Here is a 15,959-nt window from a genome sequence, read left to right on the forward strand (position 1 = left end):
TTAATAGTTTAAAGTCTGTTTTCAAGCAAAAATACCAAAATTAATTTCAACTTCTCAATTGTGAAGATTTGCTGCTGTAGTAAATGTAATATTTGTTGGTTGGTACTTCACCTTGGGCTATAGGAATCAGCAGATTAATTGATGTTTGATGACTGTAAATAAACTCGACCAGAAAAATGACCAGAACAACTGAAACCCAGCCCAGGAATAAATACTACCTTTTTAGAAACTTGTAGTATTCGATTTTTGTTGCAATTGTGTCAGGCAGGATTTGTTGCAACAATTTAGATACTTTTTATAGTGTGGAATTAATATGTTTTCTTACTTTGATTGATTGTTTTTGTTAATTTCTTTTTCTATTGTTTCCTTCCAGGTTGCAATAAAGATCATTGATAAAACACAACTCAACCCAACCAGCCTACAGAAGGTGAGTGACATGTTACTGTACGTGTGTGTTTGTATATGTGTGTAGACGTCTGTGTGTCACACTAAAAGGTGAATGTAGAAGAACAGAGATGAAAACAAATACAGGAGTCTATGCAGCCATCATAGAACCATAAAACGCGTGTGCGCACACACGCTGGTGACGTCCCAGCTGATGGGTTTTTCAGCCTACATCAAATTCATGAGTTGATCCCTCTTTTGTCTTTGAGCTGAAAACTGCTTATGCTACCTTATCTACTTACCCTCTGTAACTGCATGATCTATGTGAATATCACCCTGTTTGTCTTATTATTATTATCACTCTTATTTTAGGGATTTAACAATCAGTCAGTCAGTCAGGTGTCCTGAATGTGTTTATTTGCATTTGTGTTGCATCGGGAGCAGTCATTAAGCAGCAGTGTCTTCACATTTTGCCTTAGGTTGTAACTCTCAAATAACCCGTGCGTGCAGCAGTTGTCTGAACTTTGACCTTTTGGTTGTTATGTGAAACTTCGTGTTGGGGAAGCTGTTACTGGCTGAAGGTTACGAGCTGAAAAAACTCTGCATCAGTTCAGGAATGATTTGTTAAATGTTGATGTTGAGACAACAGAGTTGGTTTGATTCAGTGAAAATGCCTCCTTTCAACTTGAGCTGTTGCACTACTGTTTGACAAAGGGCTTGTCTGTCCGGTCTTATGGGTGATTTTAAATCTTTTGCAAACTCAATATAGTTTCAAACAGACATTTCAAGAAGCTGGCGAAGCATGGAGTTCTGCTTTGTGTCAGTATAACATAACCATCATTTGTCCACTCAGTCCACTGGAACCAACTAGGTTAAAGGCTTGGAGTAATGTACGTCACTGTAAGCTCTAGTGACATGTAGGGTCATGTATTAACTACATGTGTTGCATTCATGGCCCTAATGAGATTAAGCTCTCTCCTGTCTGAACTTGGCCTGCTGCAGCTATTTGTGTGTGTGTGTATGTGTGTGTGATGCATGTGTTGAGAGCGATCTAATGAAACAAAATTGAGTGAGAAACATCCTCAGGCCTGCACAGTGTTTTCAGGCAATTAAAGTTGCAGTGTTTCCTCATCTGACTTTGTTGGTGGAATATTCACCTCTCAAAATAAAGCAGTATTGACATATTGGTGGCTGTGCTGCCTGAAATAAATGCTTCATTAGGTGTAAGATTTTTTTATTTTCCATTTTCTGCGTATGCTTTCTCTTTGCTTTGTGTGGAAAACTGTATGACTGCATATCACTGTTTGTTTTCATGCTGTCAATGCAGGTTAACCTCTCAGTTGAGGGAAAAAGTAAATCTTGCATCAGTCACTGGAGAACACGGTCATAATTGTAGTGTCACAGCGTCTTTGGCTGAGCCAGAATTAGCATGAAAAACTAAAGCTTGATTGGTTGTTGAGAATAAATCTTTAGAGCTAAATATTTTCATCAAACTTTGGCATCTTCCAAAGGCAAAGCCAGACTGAGTCCCTCTCACATCAGCTAAAAGACTGATCTGTGTGTATAATGAGAGAGGTGTAGGTACCAAAACAGTTGTCAGTGAAGCTGTACAAACGTATGATCAACATCTCTTTTCGTTCAGATAATGGTTATATACATAATCCTAAAACAATTTTGAGTGTTCTGTATATAAAAAATACAATATTGGCACCAGTTTTTTTTCTAGGGTTGCAGCTAACTTTTAATTTCCATTTGTTTTGTCTATGAAATGTCAAAAAGTAGTGAAAGAAGCTCATCACAATTACCCAGGGCCCAAGGTGACGTCCTCAAATATCTTGTTTTGTCTAGTCCAAAACAATGATATAAAACTGAGAAAAGCAGGAAATACTCGCATGTTAAAAAGCTTGTACCTGCAAATGTTTAGCATTTTTGCTTGAGAACTGACTCAAACAATGAATTGGTTATCAAAGTAGTATGAGTTGATTATTTTTTGTTGATCAACAAATCCTTTAATCAACTCAAAATGCCTTTTTAAGGCATGTAATATATGCTTTTTTTCACTTTTGCACCAGATCTCCGTCGTCTTCACTCCTCATCATCCAGAGACAGTTTTGACCTTGTGTGTAGTTTGTGTGAAAGACTCAGTTCTCACAGTTCATACAAGTCACTCTTTGTTCAGCAGCGGCTCTGCTGACCAAACTTTGGCCTTGTGTGATTATGAGTCTTCGTTATCAGCACCTTCACTGCAACAAATACACTCTCTTGTGTCATCGAGATTGATACTGCATCACACGTACACAGCTAGCCTATTGATGAATACTCAGCTGGTTAGCTAACCAGTCCAGGCTGTTATTTGACTCTATTGATTACACAGAGTTGGGTTATTGATGGTGTCTGGCTCTGTGTGATAGTTGGTCCACCTGGCCTAGATACTGGCCAGGACAGCAGATTCATCACTCTGCTGCTCTGACTGTTAACGTCAACACAAACTGAAAACAAAAAAGACACATGCTTTGTTACCCAAATCTTAATATAATATACACCTATAACTAAAGATGGCAATAAGTGTAGTTTATCATATTCTGCTGTCAAAATCCCATTTCTTTTAGTTCTTGGTTTTAGTTTGAATTCTAATCCAACTTCTGGGGGCCAGTCATTTTAATAGAAACCAAAATTGAATAAAATTCCTAAAAAGGTTCTTAAGTATAAACAGATTCAGATCTAGCATCTGCATACTGAACTTCTAACTTTAACTTATCAAAACAGAGGATTTAGACTGATCATTGTATAGGACCATTATAAATCCAACAGCCCTTGAATTGTTTGTAGCTCTTGTGAGAAAATAAACACGTGGATAAGGAAGGGAAAACATATTCTGATCATTTTTATTCTGGCTGGGAAATGTTCAGATCGTATCCAATAGTAGCTGTGAAATCTAAACCTTTTGGCAACTGCAGTTCTATTATAACATATTTGAACCCAGTATGGATTATTGTCAGGAAATGGATAGATAGAAACTGACTGCTGCCTTGCAACATTGCACATATGACAAACGATTGGAAGTGTTCATTGCTGAAAGGCTGCATATCAGTTTTGAGACTACCATACGTTGATCATTTTGTATCTCAGAAATACACTTAAACCAGGCCATAAAAATCTCTCAAGCTCTTCAAAGACCTTGGTTTTAACGAGGCTGGTACAGTGCCGTGTGTGTGTGTCTGTGTGTTTGTATATATTCTGCAGCAGCGTGGTGGTGGTCTAGTGCTGCATAGCGTAGCGCTGGGGCTGCCAGTTGTGTCCTGTCCTGTCAGCATTATTGTAGTTAGTGTAGGACACTATGAATGCAGCCAGGTGACACTGTCTGTCTCTGTCTGTCACATAAGCTCTCTCTCACTGCCTGTCTCTTTTTCCTGCCTTCACTTTCTCTTTAATCTACAAACTAGAGCTATTACGAATGATTAATTTCATTATACATCAATTTTGCTGTTATGTTTTCAGTTGCTCAATCTATCTATAAATAATGTAGTCTAATAAATTGCAAGTAAAAAGTGTAGCCTGTCTGCCTATTTGTATGAGGAGTTCATTTCCCAAACACTATTCTACATAATTGTAATTATTTTCATTATTGATTAATCTGTCAAATTTTGTTTTGATTTGTCGATTAATTGTTTAGTCTGTAAAATGTGAAGAAAAAGTCCCAGGTGACATCTTTAAATGGCTCGTTTCGTGCGACCAACAGTCCAAAACCCCAAAATATAAATTTTTATAAGATATACATCAGAGAAAAGCAGCAAATCTTCTTATTTTAGCAGCTGGGACAGTAAATGTTTGGCAATTTTACTTTATCAACTCAAACAATTAATCGATTATCAAAATTGTTGCCAATTAATTCTTTAATGATCTACTAATTAATTAATTAATTGACTAATCATTTCAGCGCTACTACAATCCTTTTGATCTCTGCCACCATCCAAGACAGCAAAATTTGAGTATAAAGGCTAGAATATAAGATTTCTCCTCACTTAAAGCTGTTTTTATGAAGGTGTTATGCAATAAATTGAAACTAGAATGTATTTGCTGATTAAATGATGGTGGCTTTAAACTGTTGGATCACTCTGGATCAGCAATTTACACATGAGGCTGGACATTTTGAAATACTTTCTGGAGGAAAGTATGCGGACTCCCTGCCCCATTTTGGTGTTATGGTCATTAGCTGATGTATCCTCCTTTTTGTCTTTGGATGAAAACATGAAATAAGTGCAGCAATAGCTGACACTAAAGTGTATTTGTCCAACATTAATCAGACTTTTGTCTTTCACGGCAGATTGATTTATTTGCTTCAGTGTACCTAATGGGAATGCACATAATTAGCATTTTAATTTTCACAACATTAATATTCAAAAGATGTAGTATTCACAGTTGGGTTGGAATAGAAACACACAGTAGCGTCTGTCAACTCTAATTCTTTCTGCAGAAGCTCTGCTTTCTCTCCTTCTTGCGCTCTTTCTCTTCACACTCTGTTACGCCTCAGTCTATATTCTGTCAACTTCTGTGTTGTAGCTTTATGCCCCATTTCTCCTCCGTCCCCTTTTTTATTTTCTCTATCAACTCTTTATTTCATTCTCTTTACTGTAGCTCTGTGTCCCACTTCTCTCTCCTTTCTCCCCAGGCGTTGTGTTGCAGTAGTAGCTCTACTGTAATCACAGCTCTGCTCTCTACCATCTGTAGCACTACACTATGTCTCCTAAAACTATTTCAGGGAAGTAGCAACTGTGAGGTTTCTAGAGAACAGCTAGCACTTCTAAAGTGCCACTGTGCAAGTTCCCTGCTTCACCCAAGTGCTAGCCTGTTGCAATATGGACAAAGCAAAGGAAAAAGGTCGTCATACAGTGCAGACTTAAGTAGTGTGCAATATGTTGTTTGATGTATCTGGCCTAAAAAGTGAGTGTAAACCATGCATATGGTGTACTCATATATATATATATATATATATATATATATATATATATATATATATATATATATATATATATATATATATATATATATATATATATATATATATATATATATACCTTTTATGTAATCAGGTAAAATGTAGTTGACATACAACAGCAGATCAACCACACAATTGATGCAGGCACATTCTGGACAAATCATGAAAAGAGTCATCATCACAGGTTTCATCAAAATCTAACACAAATCTGCCTAAATTCTCACTGGTGCTCATAGTAACATTTATCTGGTAAAGTGTAGGCAGAGTGGAAAAGCCAAATATCGTCTTCTATTGTTGCACACACCAATTAAAAGAGTATTTGTTATAGTGCAAATCTTTGGCAGTGCTGAGCAATTCTCCAAATTACAAAAACTGCACCCTCTGTTAACAGTTTATTCTTGTTTACGATTTGCCTTTGGGTGGTGATTGTTTTAAAAAAAGAGTATATAAATCCATTTGCAAAGGTGTTTATAAGCAGAGGTGGAATTCCTGATCTTGCTCTCTCCTAAACGCAGCATAAGAGTTACATTAGAAAGTGTATGTTGTCAGAAATGGAAAACCAATTTTCCCACTGAATATCAGTTAAATCTCTTCTAGGTTTTGGTAATACCTTACTAAAATATGCAGTTGTCCTGTTTCATATCTTAAAACTCCATAATAGTGTTTTTTTATGCAGTTTTTCTTCCTTGCGGTGTGTGTTGTTGGATACTCTACCAGACTATGCACGGCCCCATCAAAAGCCTGGTGAGAACAGGAGAATTTTGTATGCAGCCATCCAATGTTGTGTATGTGCACAAAAGTAAAGTGTGTGTGTGTGTGTGTGTGTGCGCGTGCAGGGCAGTGTTTAGGCCACCATCTAATGCTATGAAGTGTGTTTTGTCACCCGCCCAGGCCCCCTCAGCCAGGAGCTGAATTCCAGACAGGCAAACAAAAGGGGCGGTCGACTCAGGGTGGGGTGAGGGTATTATTGGGGCCTTGGCACAGGAGCAGGGACCCTGAGAAAGACAAGATACAGAGCAGAACCAAAGAGAACAGACAGAGTGTGTGTGTGTGTGTGTGTGTGTGTGTGTGTGTGTGTGTGTGTGTGTGTGTGTGTGTGTAGGCCTACGTGTATGATAAGAGGCAGATAAACTCACAGCCCGACACAGTCTCTGCTCTGCCTTTGTATGCACATGTAATGCCATTATCTGCGTTTCTATTGTATGCAACATATTGCCCCTCTGTGGGTGTCTGTGCATAATCATATTGTTGCTGTTGTATGCATTGTTGTTATTGTGGCAGTGTGTAAAGGGAATAATTAGACAATAAAGGGGCAAGAGGGCGGACAGAACGAGAGCAGAAGGTTTTCCCACAAGCTCATCTTCAAAGCAACGGTAGTAGAAAAGTAGAAGAAGAGAAGTATGATGCCCTGCCTCGGTCTCTCACTCGTGCGCTCTCTTTCCCTCTCTCTCTCCCTCCCCTTACTGTTCCTTGTTCAGCCAACATCTATAAAACTATATTTAATTCTCCTTATTTAATCAAGCTGAGTCAGGCTTCTTATGATCTGGGTCAAACAGCCAGCTATATGAGGCCTGAATTAAACTCCAGCTACTCTTCATTAATGATTCAGCTCTTCTCATCGACAGGCCTGGGAGCTCTAATTACTCCTGTACATTAAGGGAATGGAGGGATTGGGAGGAGGTGTTCATATAGTAGGTCTTTTATTGGGATACTGTAGAAGGGCAGCTCTCCCAGCAACAGGCAACAAAGGGAGAAACCGGGTCAAGTCTATTTAAATGTTCCCCATCGATAACCAAAAGAGCAGAGGTAAATCCTTGAGTAATGTTGCTCATTAGAGTGTCCCAAAACCTTTGGCAGGACAGTTTGGTTCATTGCTGTTTGCCATTAACTTGCTGCTAGAGAGGCATTGACATGTGCTGAAGTGGCTCATAGCCTGTAGGGTTTTCCTCAGATCTTTGTAGTAGAACACTGCTTTATCTGTTTCATGATTCAGATTGCTCGCGTGTTTGGCTGGCTAGATTTTGTGATGAGGTATTAATATGGTAAATCATGTAGTGTGTATGGCGGTGCACCTTAGCTCTGGCGTAACTAATATAACTATACTATAACTACACTTTAACCCCTTAATGCACAAGTATTAGCTTTAGGCTGCCAGGCTAACATTACCTGTTTAATCCAACCTGAACAACAGTTAGCAGCTACAGTGCCAACTTTTGACACATAAGGAACACCATCGAAGCCAAATGGACTGGCTTTGATTGAGCTGTGCCACCATGCCAGTAATTGTCTTCAGTGAAGAGGACTTATACCTGTAAGCTTAAAGGTACGACAGAAATACAGTTTTGCAGTAAGTAGTTGCCATATACTGACTGAAGTGATATAAAATGTTTCATCTCAACCACAGTCAGTAATGAACTGTGTCTCATTCAGAGTTTACAGACACACACACGCACACACACAAACAGAGGGTTATTCACAAGAGGCACTCTGACGTGGGAGTAGAGAGAGAGGCCTGTGTGTTCACTCGTCTCTCTTTTTTTCTGTCGTTCTTTGTCTTTCACTCTCTCCCCCTTTCTTCTCTGGTCTTGTGATTGGCTGTGGCTGATAAGAGGAAGTGTGTTTCACAATGTGAATACTGTAGTGTTTTAGACTGTGTGTCGTGCAGTAGAGATGTGATCGGGCTGGCTATTTAAATATGTCCGCTGGAGAAGCATTATCAATTCCTCATTTCTCTATTTCAACATCATTGTTTTCTTCATGCTCCCTCTCTCTGTCTTTGTGAGTTTGTGTGAGAGTACTTATGTGCTAAGGAGAGAGAAAACACGGGTACACGGCCTTGATGAACAGGTCAAAGGCCGACAGACTGGCAGACCAGACACATGAATCAAACCCACGCAGCACTACTATCAAGCTAGAAAGAGAAAAGGGGGGACAAAACTTGACCGATGGTCATTAAGTTGCTTTGTGTAAATCCTTGTAGAGAAACAGTGAGAGCTCTGACTTAGCAGTTGATTAATCATTCCTGGCAAGGACAGAGTGAGGCAGAGAGGATGTAAATGCTCAGAAGTTGATTAATGCTGCCTGAAAGGAGGGAAGAGAGGATAGAAGAGATGAAAAGAGGAAAAGTGAAGAATACACCTCTTTGGCTTGTAAATATTTGTATTTTGAATTAAGGCTACCCATAATCCTTTAAAACACAAAAATCTACGTATTTTGTGATACGAGGACTCCACATGACAGCAGATGTGTGTCTATGTGTGCAGCCACTTCAATCCTCCCCCCAGGTATTAATATCTGGGTTGGCATGGCAACTGTGACGCGGGGCCATTGCCATGGGAGAGAAGCAGGAAAAGAGGGTGAACGTAACAACATAACAAGGCAAGAGAGTGAAGTTATTCTGTTGGATCAGTGGCCAAATGCTACATACGGATGTGATGAGAAAATCTGACTTTTTTTTTGTTTTCACCAAGAAATGTTTGAAATCTACAAAATGCACTTAAAAGTGTAATAAGACACGTTATTACTGCCCCACAGCACAACATTACAGCAGTATGAGCTGAGGATTGATTGGACTATTGATCAATACCAGTGACTCAACAATTTCCTGGCCAGCTGCTGAGGTTTCTGGTGGGACCGGAAGAGGTGAATGAGTATAGGAGAGAGGGGGAGAGAGCGAGAGAAAGAGAGGTGAATGGGTGTATAGGAGAGAGAGGGGAAAGGGAGGAGAGGCTTAGCCGATAATTCTTCCTAAAGCTCAGATGAACAGCTGATGCACCATGCACTTAATTCAATTACACACACTCCCAATGGACCTGTGTGTGTGTGTTTATGACAATGCGGCCTCCCATTTTAAGAGCACTGAGTAGAAAAACTGACGGGGAAGAATAGAAACGAATGTTAATAACACATTACCAGCCAGAGAATATTCCCTGTGGTTCTTATTTGTGAATGCTTCTCCAACACAACATTGTTCTTCTTCATATAAATTCATGTCAGCGTTTTAAAAATAACAGACGGGACCACTGCAGTTGTGCATGTCTGCCTTTTTATATGAGGAGTTAATTTTCCAAACACTAATAGAAATCAGTTAATGGCTGCAACTAATGATTATTGTTTATTATTTATCAATCTGTCAGTTATTTTCCCCCCCAGCACTTGGTGGGGTATTTAAATGGCTTGTTTTGTCTGACCAACAGTCCAAAACACATTTTCAGTTACAATGATATAAAACATTAAAAAAATAGCCTTACATCAGAGAAGCTGAAACCAGCTGTATTTTTTTTTGAGAACTTTTGAGTACATTGTTATAAGTTCATCATATACACCAGTTCTTGTGTATTAGTTGTTTATTTGAATGTCTTTCGTTGTCTTATCTTGGCACAAAACTTACATTTGGCTGTTCAGTATGGCCAAGTCAGTCAGCGAGAGTGTGTGTCTGTGTGTTTGTGTGTGTGTGCGTGGGAGGATGTGTGTTTGCGTGGGCGAATTAAACTGTTTTTTTTCCTCGGTGGCCATTGAATACTTGGAATCTGTCTCTGATGGTATCTGTGAAAACACGCATCGCCTTGGGTGAAAGTTATGTCATCGTGAAAGCGTTACTTCAGTGTGAGAAAGCAAATTCCTTGAACACGTGGCTCGAAGGAAACTCTTTTTTTGTTTTAAAAGATTGACAAACAAATTTAGCACGTGTGGTGCTGCTGCCATCTTTGACTGGTCATACTCAGCAGCTGCCAGGTCTGAAAGGAGATGAATTAAATTCAGTATGAATATGAAGCAGAGCGTATGTAAGCACTTAGTCAGCCCTGCCTGGATGAGTAGGAAAAATAAAAGTAAAAACATATGTCCTGCTAATTAAATGTGTAGTGCTGTAGTCTGCACAACTTCCACCCTCTTTTTTCCTCATATTTTCTGCTATTTAACGTCCTACTTTCTGAATATTTAACAAAATAACATGAATTCTGTAGTCGTCTTTGTGCTTTATTAAAAAATGTACACATGAAATTAGCTGCAACTAACTATGTTAATCAGTTTATATAATGTCTCCCTTTTTCTTACTTCCTTATTGAACACAAATAGAGCTTGATAAATGTGATGTCAACTTGCTGCAGCTCCTCACATCAGCACAACTAAATCTCAACAGATGGAGAAAAGAAGGCTGCTGCCTGGTTCATCACTCCTATCGCTTCACACATGGCAGCTACACAGTGTAACACAACACAGTCTAATCTAAGCCTGGTGCATTCAGGAGTGTAGTAAAATGGAAACGCATCAAATATTAGTTTACTCACATTTTCATTTTTGGATATTATCTTTTAAGAGCAACAAAAATCTTTATATGTGTTTATTGCCAGTTTGGCTAATGACCACTGAAAAGAAAAGAAGTACAGAGATTCCACTGGAGTATACAAATAAGGACATGTAAACATAACAACATGACAGATGGGGATTGCATCGGGCTTTATATTATAGTAAGAGAGATAGAGAGAGGAGGGAGGAGTGTGTCTCCCAGGGCACCTGAGTGTCAGCTACAAAAATGAAGGCGTTAGTGAATTCCTGCTTTTGTATTCTTGTTGTTCTCTCTCCTCTTTGTCTGTTTCTTTTTTTTTTGTGCTTTCACTTTTTTCACTCGTGTAATTTATTCTTAAAGAATTTTAAACAAGGCAGGTTTGCTGAGGGGTTTACAGAGCAATACATGACACCAACCTATTAATACAAAACCAAATACTAATATGCATGAGTTTCACTTCTTGCTGTGTACCATTTTACCCCTCCCTCTTTCTTTCTTACTTATTGTTTTCCTGTCTTTTCCTCCCTCTATGCCCCCCATCTCCTGTGCATTGTTAATTTGCCTCATTTTCTATTTCTGTTTCAGTCTCCTGCTGACACACTCTGCTCTTGTAACACACACATTTTCCCTCCAGGGTCTGAATGTCTCACTTTGTCACTAATAACCAAACCAAAACAACTGGTGATGGATGATTGGCTCGATTGCATTTGTTTAACACTCCACAGAGGTTGTATGCAGACCCTCAAAAACGTGTGTGCAATGAATTGGCAAAATCCCAATCTTTTAATACATATGTTAGTTTTAAATCCAATTTCAATGGTCTTCTTCAAACTGACTTGAGATTTCACTTGATATTTCCTCTGATTTCTCTGATTTTCATTCATTTCTGTAGTTCAAATTACGGTTCAATTTACTGCAATTCCATCTGGTGTTAAAAACATCTCGTAACTGCTCATCAGCATGTTCCACTGTGATGCATCTAGCCCTGATGCTTTCCCTCTATAATCCTTTAAAATGGAGTTCACAGATAAATACATTACTTTAATTAGACAGAGAGAGAGAGAGAGACACGTTGTCAGAGTGGCAGGATGAGGCAGCAGTCTGGAGCTCAGTGATGGATTGGATGGGGGAGGGCAGAAGGAACGCACACCCAGGGGAGGAGGCCCCACTGTCAGCCTAGTACCAGTGAGACACTCCCTTGGGTGGCCCCAGGTCTAGAGGTGGTCAGATAGGTGTGTGTTTGTGTGTGTGTGTGTGTGTGTGTGTGTGTGTGTGTGTGATGGATGAAGGGGAACGGTGTCTATATACCAGCTGCGGATTGTATGCATTAACTGTAGAACAATTCATTTGCTGAATTAATGAGAAATAATTAAGATGAAGATGTGAAAAGGTCTAAAACTCAAGTCAAGCACAAAGAAAAGAGCTGCTACTTTAAAACTGAAATGGAAAAAAAAAAGTTTTTTATTCAAGTGCATTATACTGTAGTATTGCTCATTGTGTCTCCATATATATTGATTGTAACCATTCTTCATACAGCCACAAACCTCTCATGTTGAGATTTTATGATTCACTGTTCTTATGTATAAATAAACCTTATACTGTATATACAACTGTTTTGATTATCGCATTTTGTCCTAGTAAAAGATTTGACTTAATGGAGTGAACATAAGTTTAACCATTTGATTTTAAATACTTAAGCATATATTAACAAATTGACGTCAAGACAGTGCTTCAATAATTGGCTTTTTTTTGTTTTGTTCATATTGCCCACTCCTACACTGAAGTTAGTCATATGCCATACGGCATTTCAAATTGTCATTATCCATATACCATATCTTTTTATATATTTTTTAATATTTTAAGCAACCTGAAATATTCTGAATAGACCTATGTGTAATTTTATAATTGAGACTTGACGAGAATAATGGAGTCTGACTATTTCGTTTCTCCTTTTTTAAATTTTTTCCCAGCTGTTTCGAGAGGTACGCATCATGAAAACTCTCAACCATCCCAACATAGGTGAGTTACACTCCAGAGAATTTATTTGTGTGTGTGTGTGTGTGTGTGTGTGTGTGTATGTGTGCGTTTCCATGCTGACCATTTGTGTGAACATCTCTTCCTCTGTGTGTTACAGTGCAGTTGTTTGAGGTGATTGAGACTGACAAGACTCTTTACCTGATTATGGAGTACGCCAGCGGAGGTGAGTGACATCCCCACCACCCTCATTATCATTGCCAAGTACTGAATGGTGCCAATTAGATTGATTACTTTGACTGAACTATACAGTACAACCGATGAAGTAATTAATTTAAGGTATAAGCGATTGAGATCTCTTTGTCTCTATTTTCATTAGTGCGATCTCATGTTTGTCTCTGTGAAAAAGGCAGAGTCACTTTGCTTTACTGCTCTACTGTCTTTCTTTGTGCTCTTCTATTCATCGTGCTCTTTAACATTGTTCAACTGTTTCCCATGCACTCTTCTATTTTTACAGCGTCTCTATTTTTCTTTCTTCTCTCCTTATGATCCCTTAATCTCTCTCCGCTGCTCTCTGTATGTTGTGATCTTTTACCCCCAATACCTAATAAGGAGGCAGCAGCTCACCAGCCAACTTGCTGTTCAACTCAACCTCTCTGCCTGTTTTACTATTTAGGATCTCAAGGGTCAAATGTTTGGCTGGAGGGCACACACATGAACATTTGAGGACATAGACAAACTAATTGGAAGTCATGGATAGTCTTTTTTCTTTTTTTTTTTTTTCTTTCCCACACATGACCACATACCCATATGCCCTATACTCATTTCAGTCAGGACATTTATATCAGGTTTCAACCCTTAACAGCTTTGCTACATTTGCTCCTGTAATGTTCTCAAACAAGTTTGTGCAAGCTTGACGCAGACCTGACTCTAAACTCATTAACTCCTGGCAGAGTGTTGGGCATTTTATAACATTTAAACACACATGAACACATACTAAGGGACAGAAACATTCTGAATTCACATATATCTACTGAAAGTGTTGGTGTAGGATCTGGAGGAAGTTAAAATTTGCTGAGAAGTGGGCAAGGGTGTCGCAGCAAAGATGCAGTGCTGAGCATTGGTGTATGCAGAAAAAAATTGCACCAAAACTGTTGATATGGACAACCTAGTTGTTAGTGACAGTTTCTAGTCATATATAATTGGAAGGTGTATGGAACATGGGACTATTAAACAGCTTCCATGCTTGCTTGAACTACAGCAAGTCTCCATTCTGTTTGTTTTTCTTCCAGGCGAAGTGTTTGACTACCTCGTGGCCCATGGCAGAATGAAGGAGAAAGAGGCCAGATCCAAGTTCAGACAGGTGAGTTAAACCTCTTCCTTCTGTTCACCTGTCTCTTTGTCCCTACACAGCTATGGCTGCTGTTGTGTCCCTGGTCTAGGGGAAACCTAAGCAAAAGGGGAGGAGAGAGATCTGTCAAATCAAACAACAAAACAAATATGACCCGGGGTCATAACACTGCACTGTGAGCACAACTGATAGCTTGGCCAATATTCTGGGGTTATGGTTGCACTGTAACAGATGTCGACATTTGACAGCCAGCAGTTCCTTGTGATTGGAAAATTGAGCAGAACAAAATAAAGTCTGGACTGATTAAGAAGAGAGGAAGAGGACAGATAAATTCACTATGCTTACCAGAGGTTACAGCAGCTGAAATCTGAGCTTCTTGTGAGTTGATGTGACTTATTGTTTATAGTCCCTGCTTTGCTTGTAACTGGTCAGTGTGAACCTAAAGCAGACCAATACAGAAATGCAGTAGACTTTTCCACTGTGGTTCAGACCAAATAAAACAAACAGTAGGTGTGATTGCATGGCAAGAAATTTAGTCATCCGCTTTTTATTCGCAATGTTGTGTTATATCGTTGGTCAAGGAGGGTGCGTGAATGTGTTAATGGGGCTCCTAGTTTAGCTACCATTTACATGGAAGTACAAACATTAAGTGCAATTATCTTCCCTCGTTTAAAATCTTTTTTTTTTTCTGTTTCTCTCCTCAGATTGTCTCAGCGGTGCACTACTGTCATCAGAAGAACATTGTTCACAGAGACTTGAAGGTGATTACACAATGTTATAAGAAAAAGAATAAAAAGGGTCTATGAACCTTCTTCAGATAACCAAAAATCTGTGAAAGTAAATAAACTAAACAGACTGCATGTATTAGTTTTACACATATTAAATAAAGAAATGATGGACTCCAGCTTTAAGTTTCAAATATGCAAATAATCTTTTTTTCTGTATTTTTCTGTATTTCACTGTCTATGTTGTTTCGTGCAGGCGGAGAACTTGCTACTAGATGCTGACTCCAACATCAAAATAGCCGACTTTGGCTTCAGTAACGAGTTCTCTGCGGGCAGTAAACTGGACACGTTCTGCGGCTCCCCACCCTATGCTGCCCCAGAGCTCTTCCAGGGTAAGAAGTACGACGGTCCTGAGGTGGACATCTGGAGCCTGGGTGTCATCTTGTACACGCTGGTCAGCGGGTCCTTGCCCTTTGACGGACAGAACCTAAAGGTTGGTGATGTGGAGGCTGTTTTAGTCCAGTATGAATGTCACTTGACTTGACTTAAAGCTCCCATGAAGAGATCTCTTGGCTTCCTGCAGTGAGTTCAGTGAAAATGGGTGCAATGCGTAAGAACTATAGCTTTATCTGTGCTTTGTTGTTTTCCTTCACTTATTGCTGGTATTATACCGAAGAAAAAGAATGTACCATAGAGATATTATTATAAATTAATTTTAGATACAATCACCTGTGACTGCACTTTGCCTTTGAAGGCCAGAACACTGACCAGATAAATGTTGTTATGCCTTCTATTAAACGTCATGTTAGTAAATTTCTCATTTTGCAAAAACTCCTGTAGCACATGTCCTCCACAATGAAAACTGGTTTTAATTCCTCCTCTCTGGGTTGTGCAACATGGTTAAAATCAGCATTATTATAATCAGTATAGAGAGCATGAGCTTACGCATTCAAAATTGACATGTAAAATAATTCAATTCATATTCAGCCATATTCAGTCATATTGAACCTCTTGGTAATGATGTCAAAATTAAACATTTTAAATAATCTTTTAAGGTTTTATCAGTTTTCTTATTTAATCTTTTTGAAGGGGCCACAAGTACAACAAACGTTAGATTTACATTCGCAATGCATTCTAAAACACATTGTGTGTGTCCTTGGGGTCTAACAAAGGTGTTGAATGCATTTCCTTCCTCATAAAATATTTGCAAAGCCAATTTTTTTTTTTTATTATTATTATTTT

The 15,959-nt window shown here is 38.9% G+C and overlaps 1 protein-coding gene across 10 annotated transcripts in view; it reads left to right on the top strand.

Annotated features, from left to right (window-relative positions):
* mark4b (MAP/microtubule affinity-regulating kinase 4b) overlaps positions 1–15,959 on the top strand; it is a 57,912-nt gene that overhangs the window by 20,144 nt on the left and 21,809 nt on the right. For all 10 annotated transcript variants that reach the window (XM_044203885.1, XM_044203887.1, XM_044203889.1 and 7 more), the window contains exons 3-8: positions 374–427; positions 12,638–12,686; positions 12,802–12,867; positions 13,934–14,004; positions 14,697–14,753; positions 14,974–15,210. In XM_044203885.1, coding sequence (XP_044059820.1) covers positions 374–427; positions 12,638–12,686; positions 12,802–12,867; positions 13,934–14,004; positions 14,697–14,753; positions 14,974–15,210 — 534 coding nt within the window. The remainder of the gene's footprint in view (positions 1–373; positions 428–12,637; positions 12,687–12,801; positions 12,868–13,933; positions 14,005–14,696; positions 14,754–14,973; positions 15,211–15,959) is intronic.

Source organism: Siniperca chuatsi, linkage group LG7, assembly GCF_020085105.1.
Source record: "Siniperca chuatsi isolate FFG_IHB_CAS linkage group LG7, ASM2008510v1, whole genome shotgun sequence".
Classification (NCBI taxonomy): Eukaryota; Metazoa; Chordata; class Actinopteri; order Centrarchiformes; family Sinipercidae; genus Siniperca; species Siniperca chuatsi.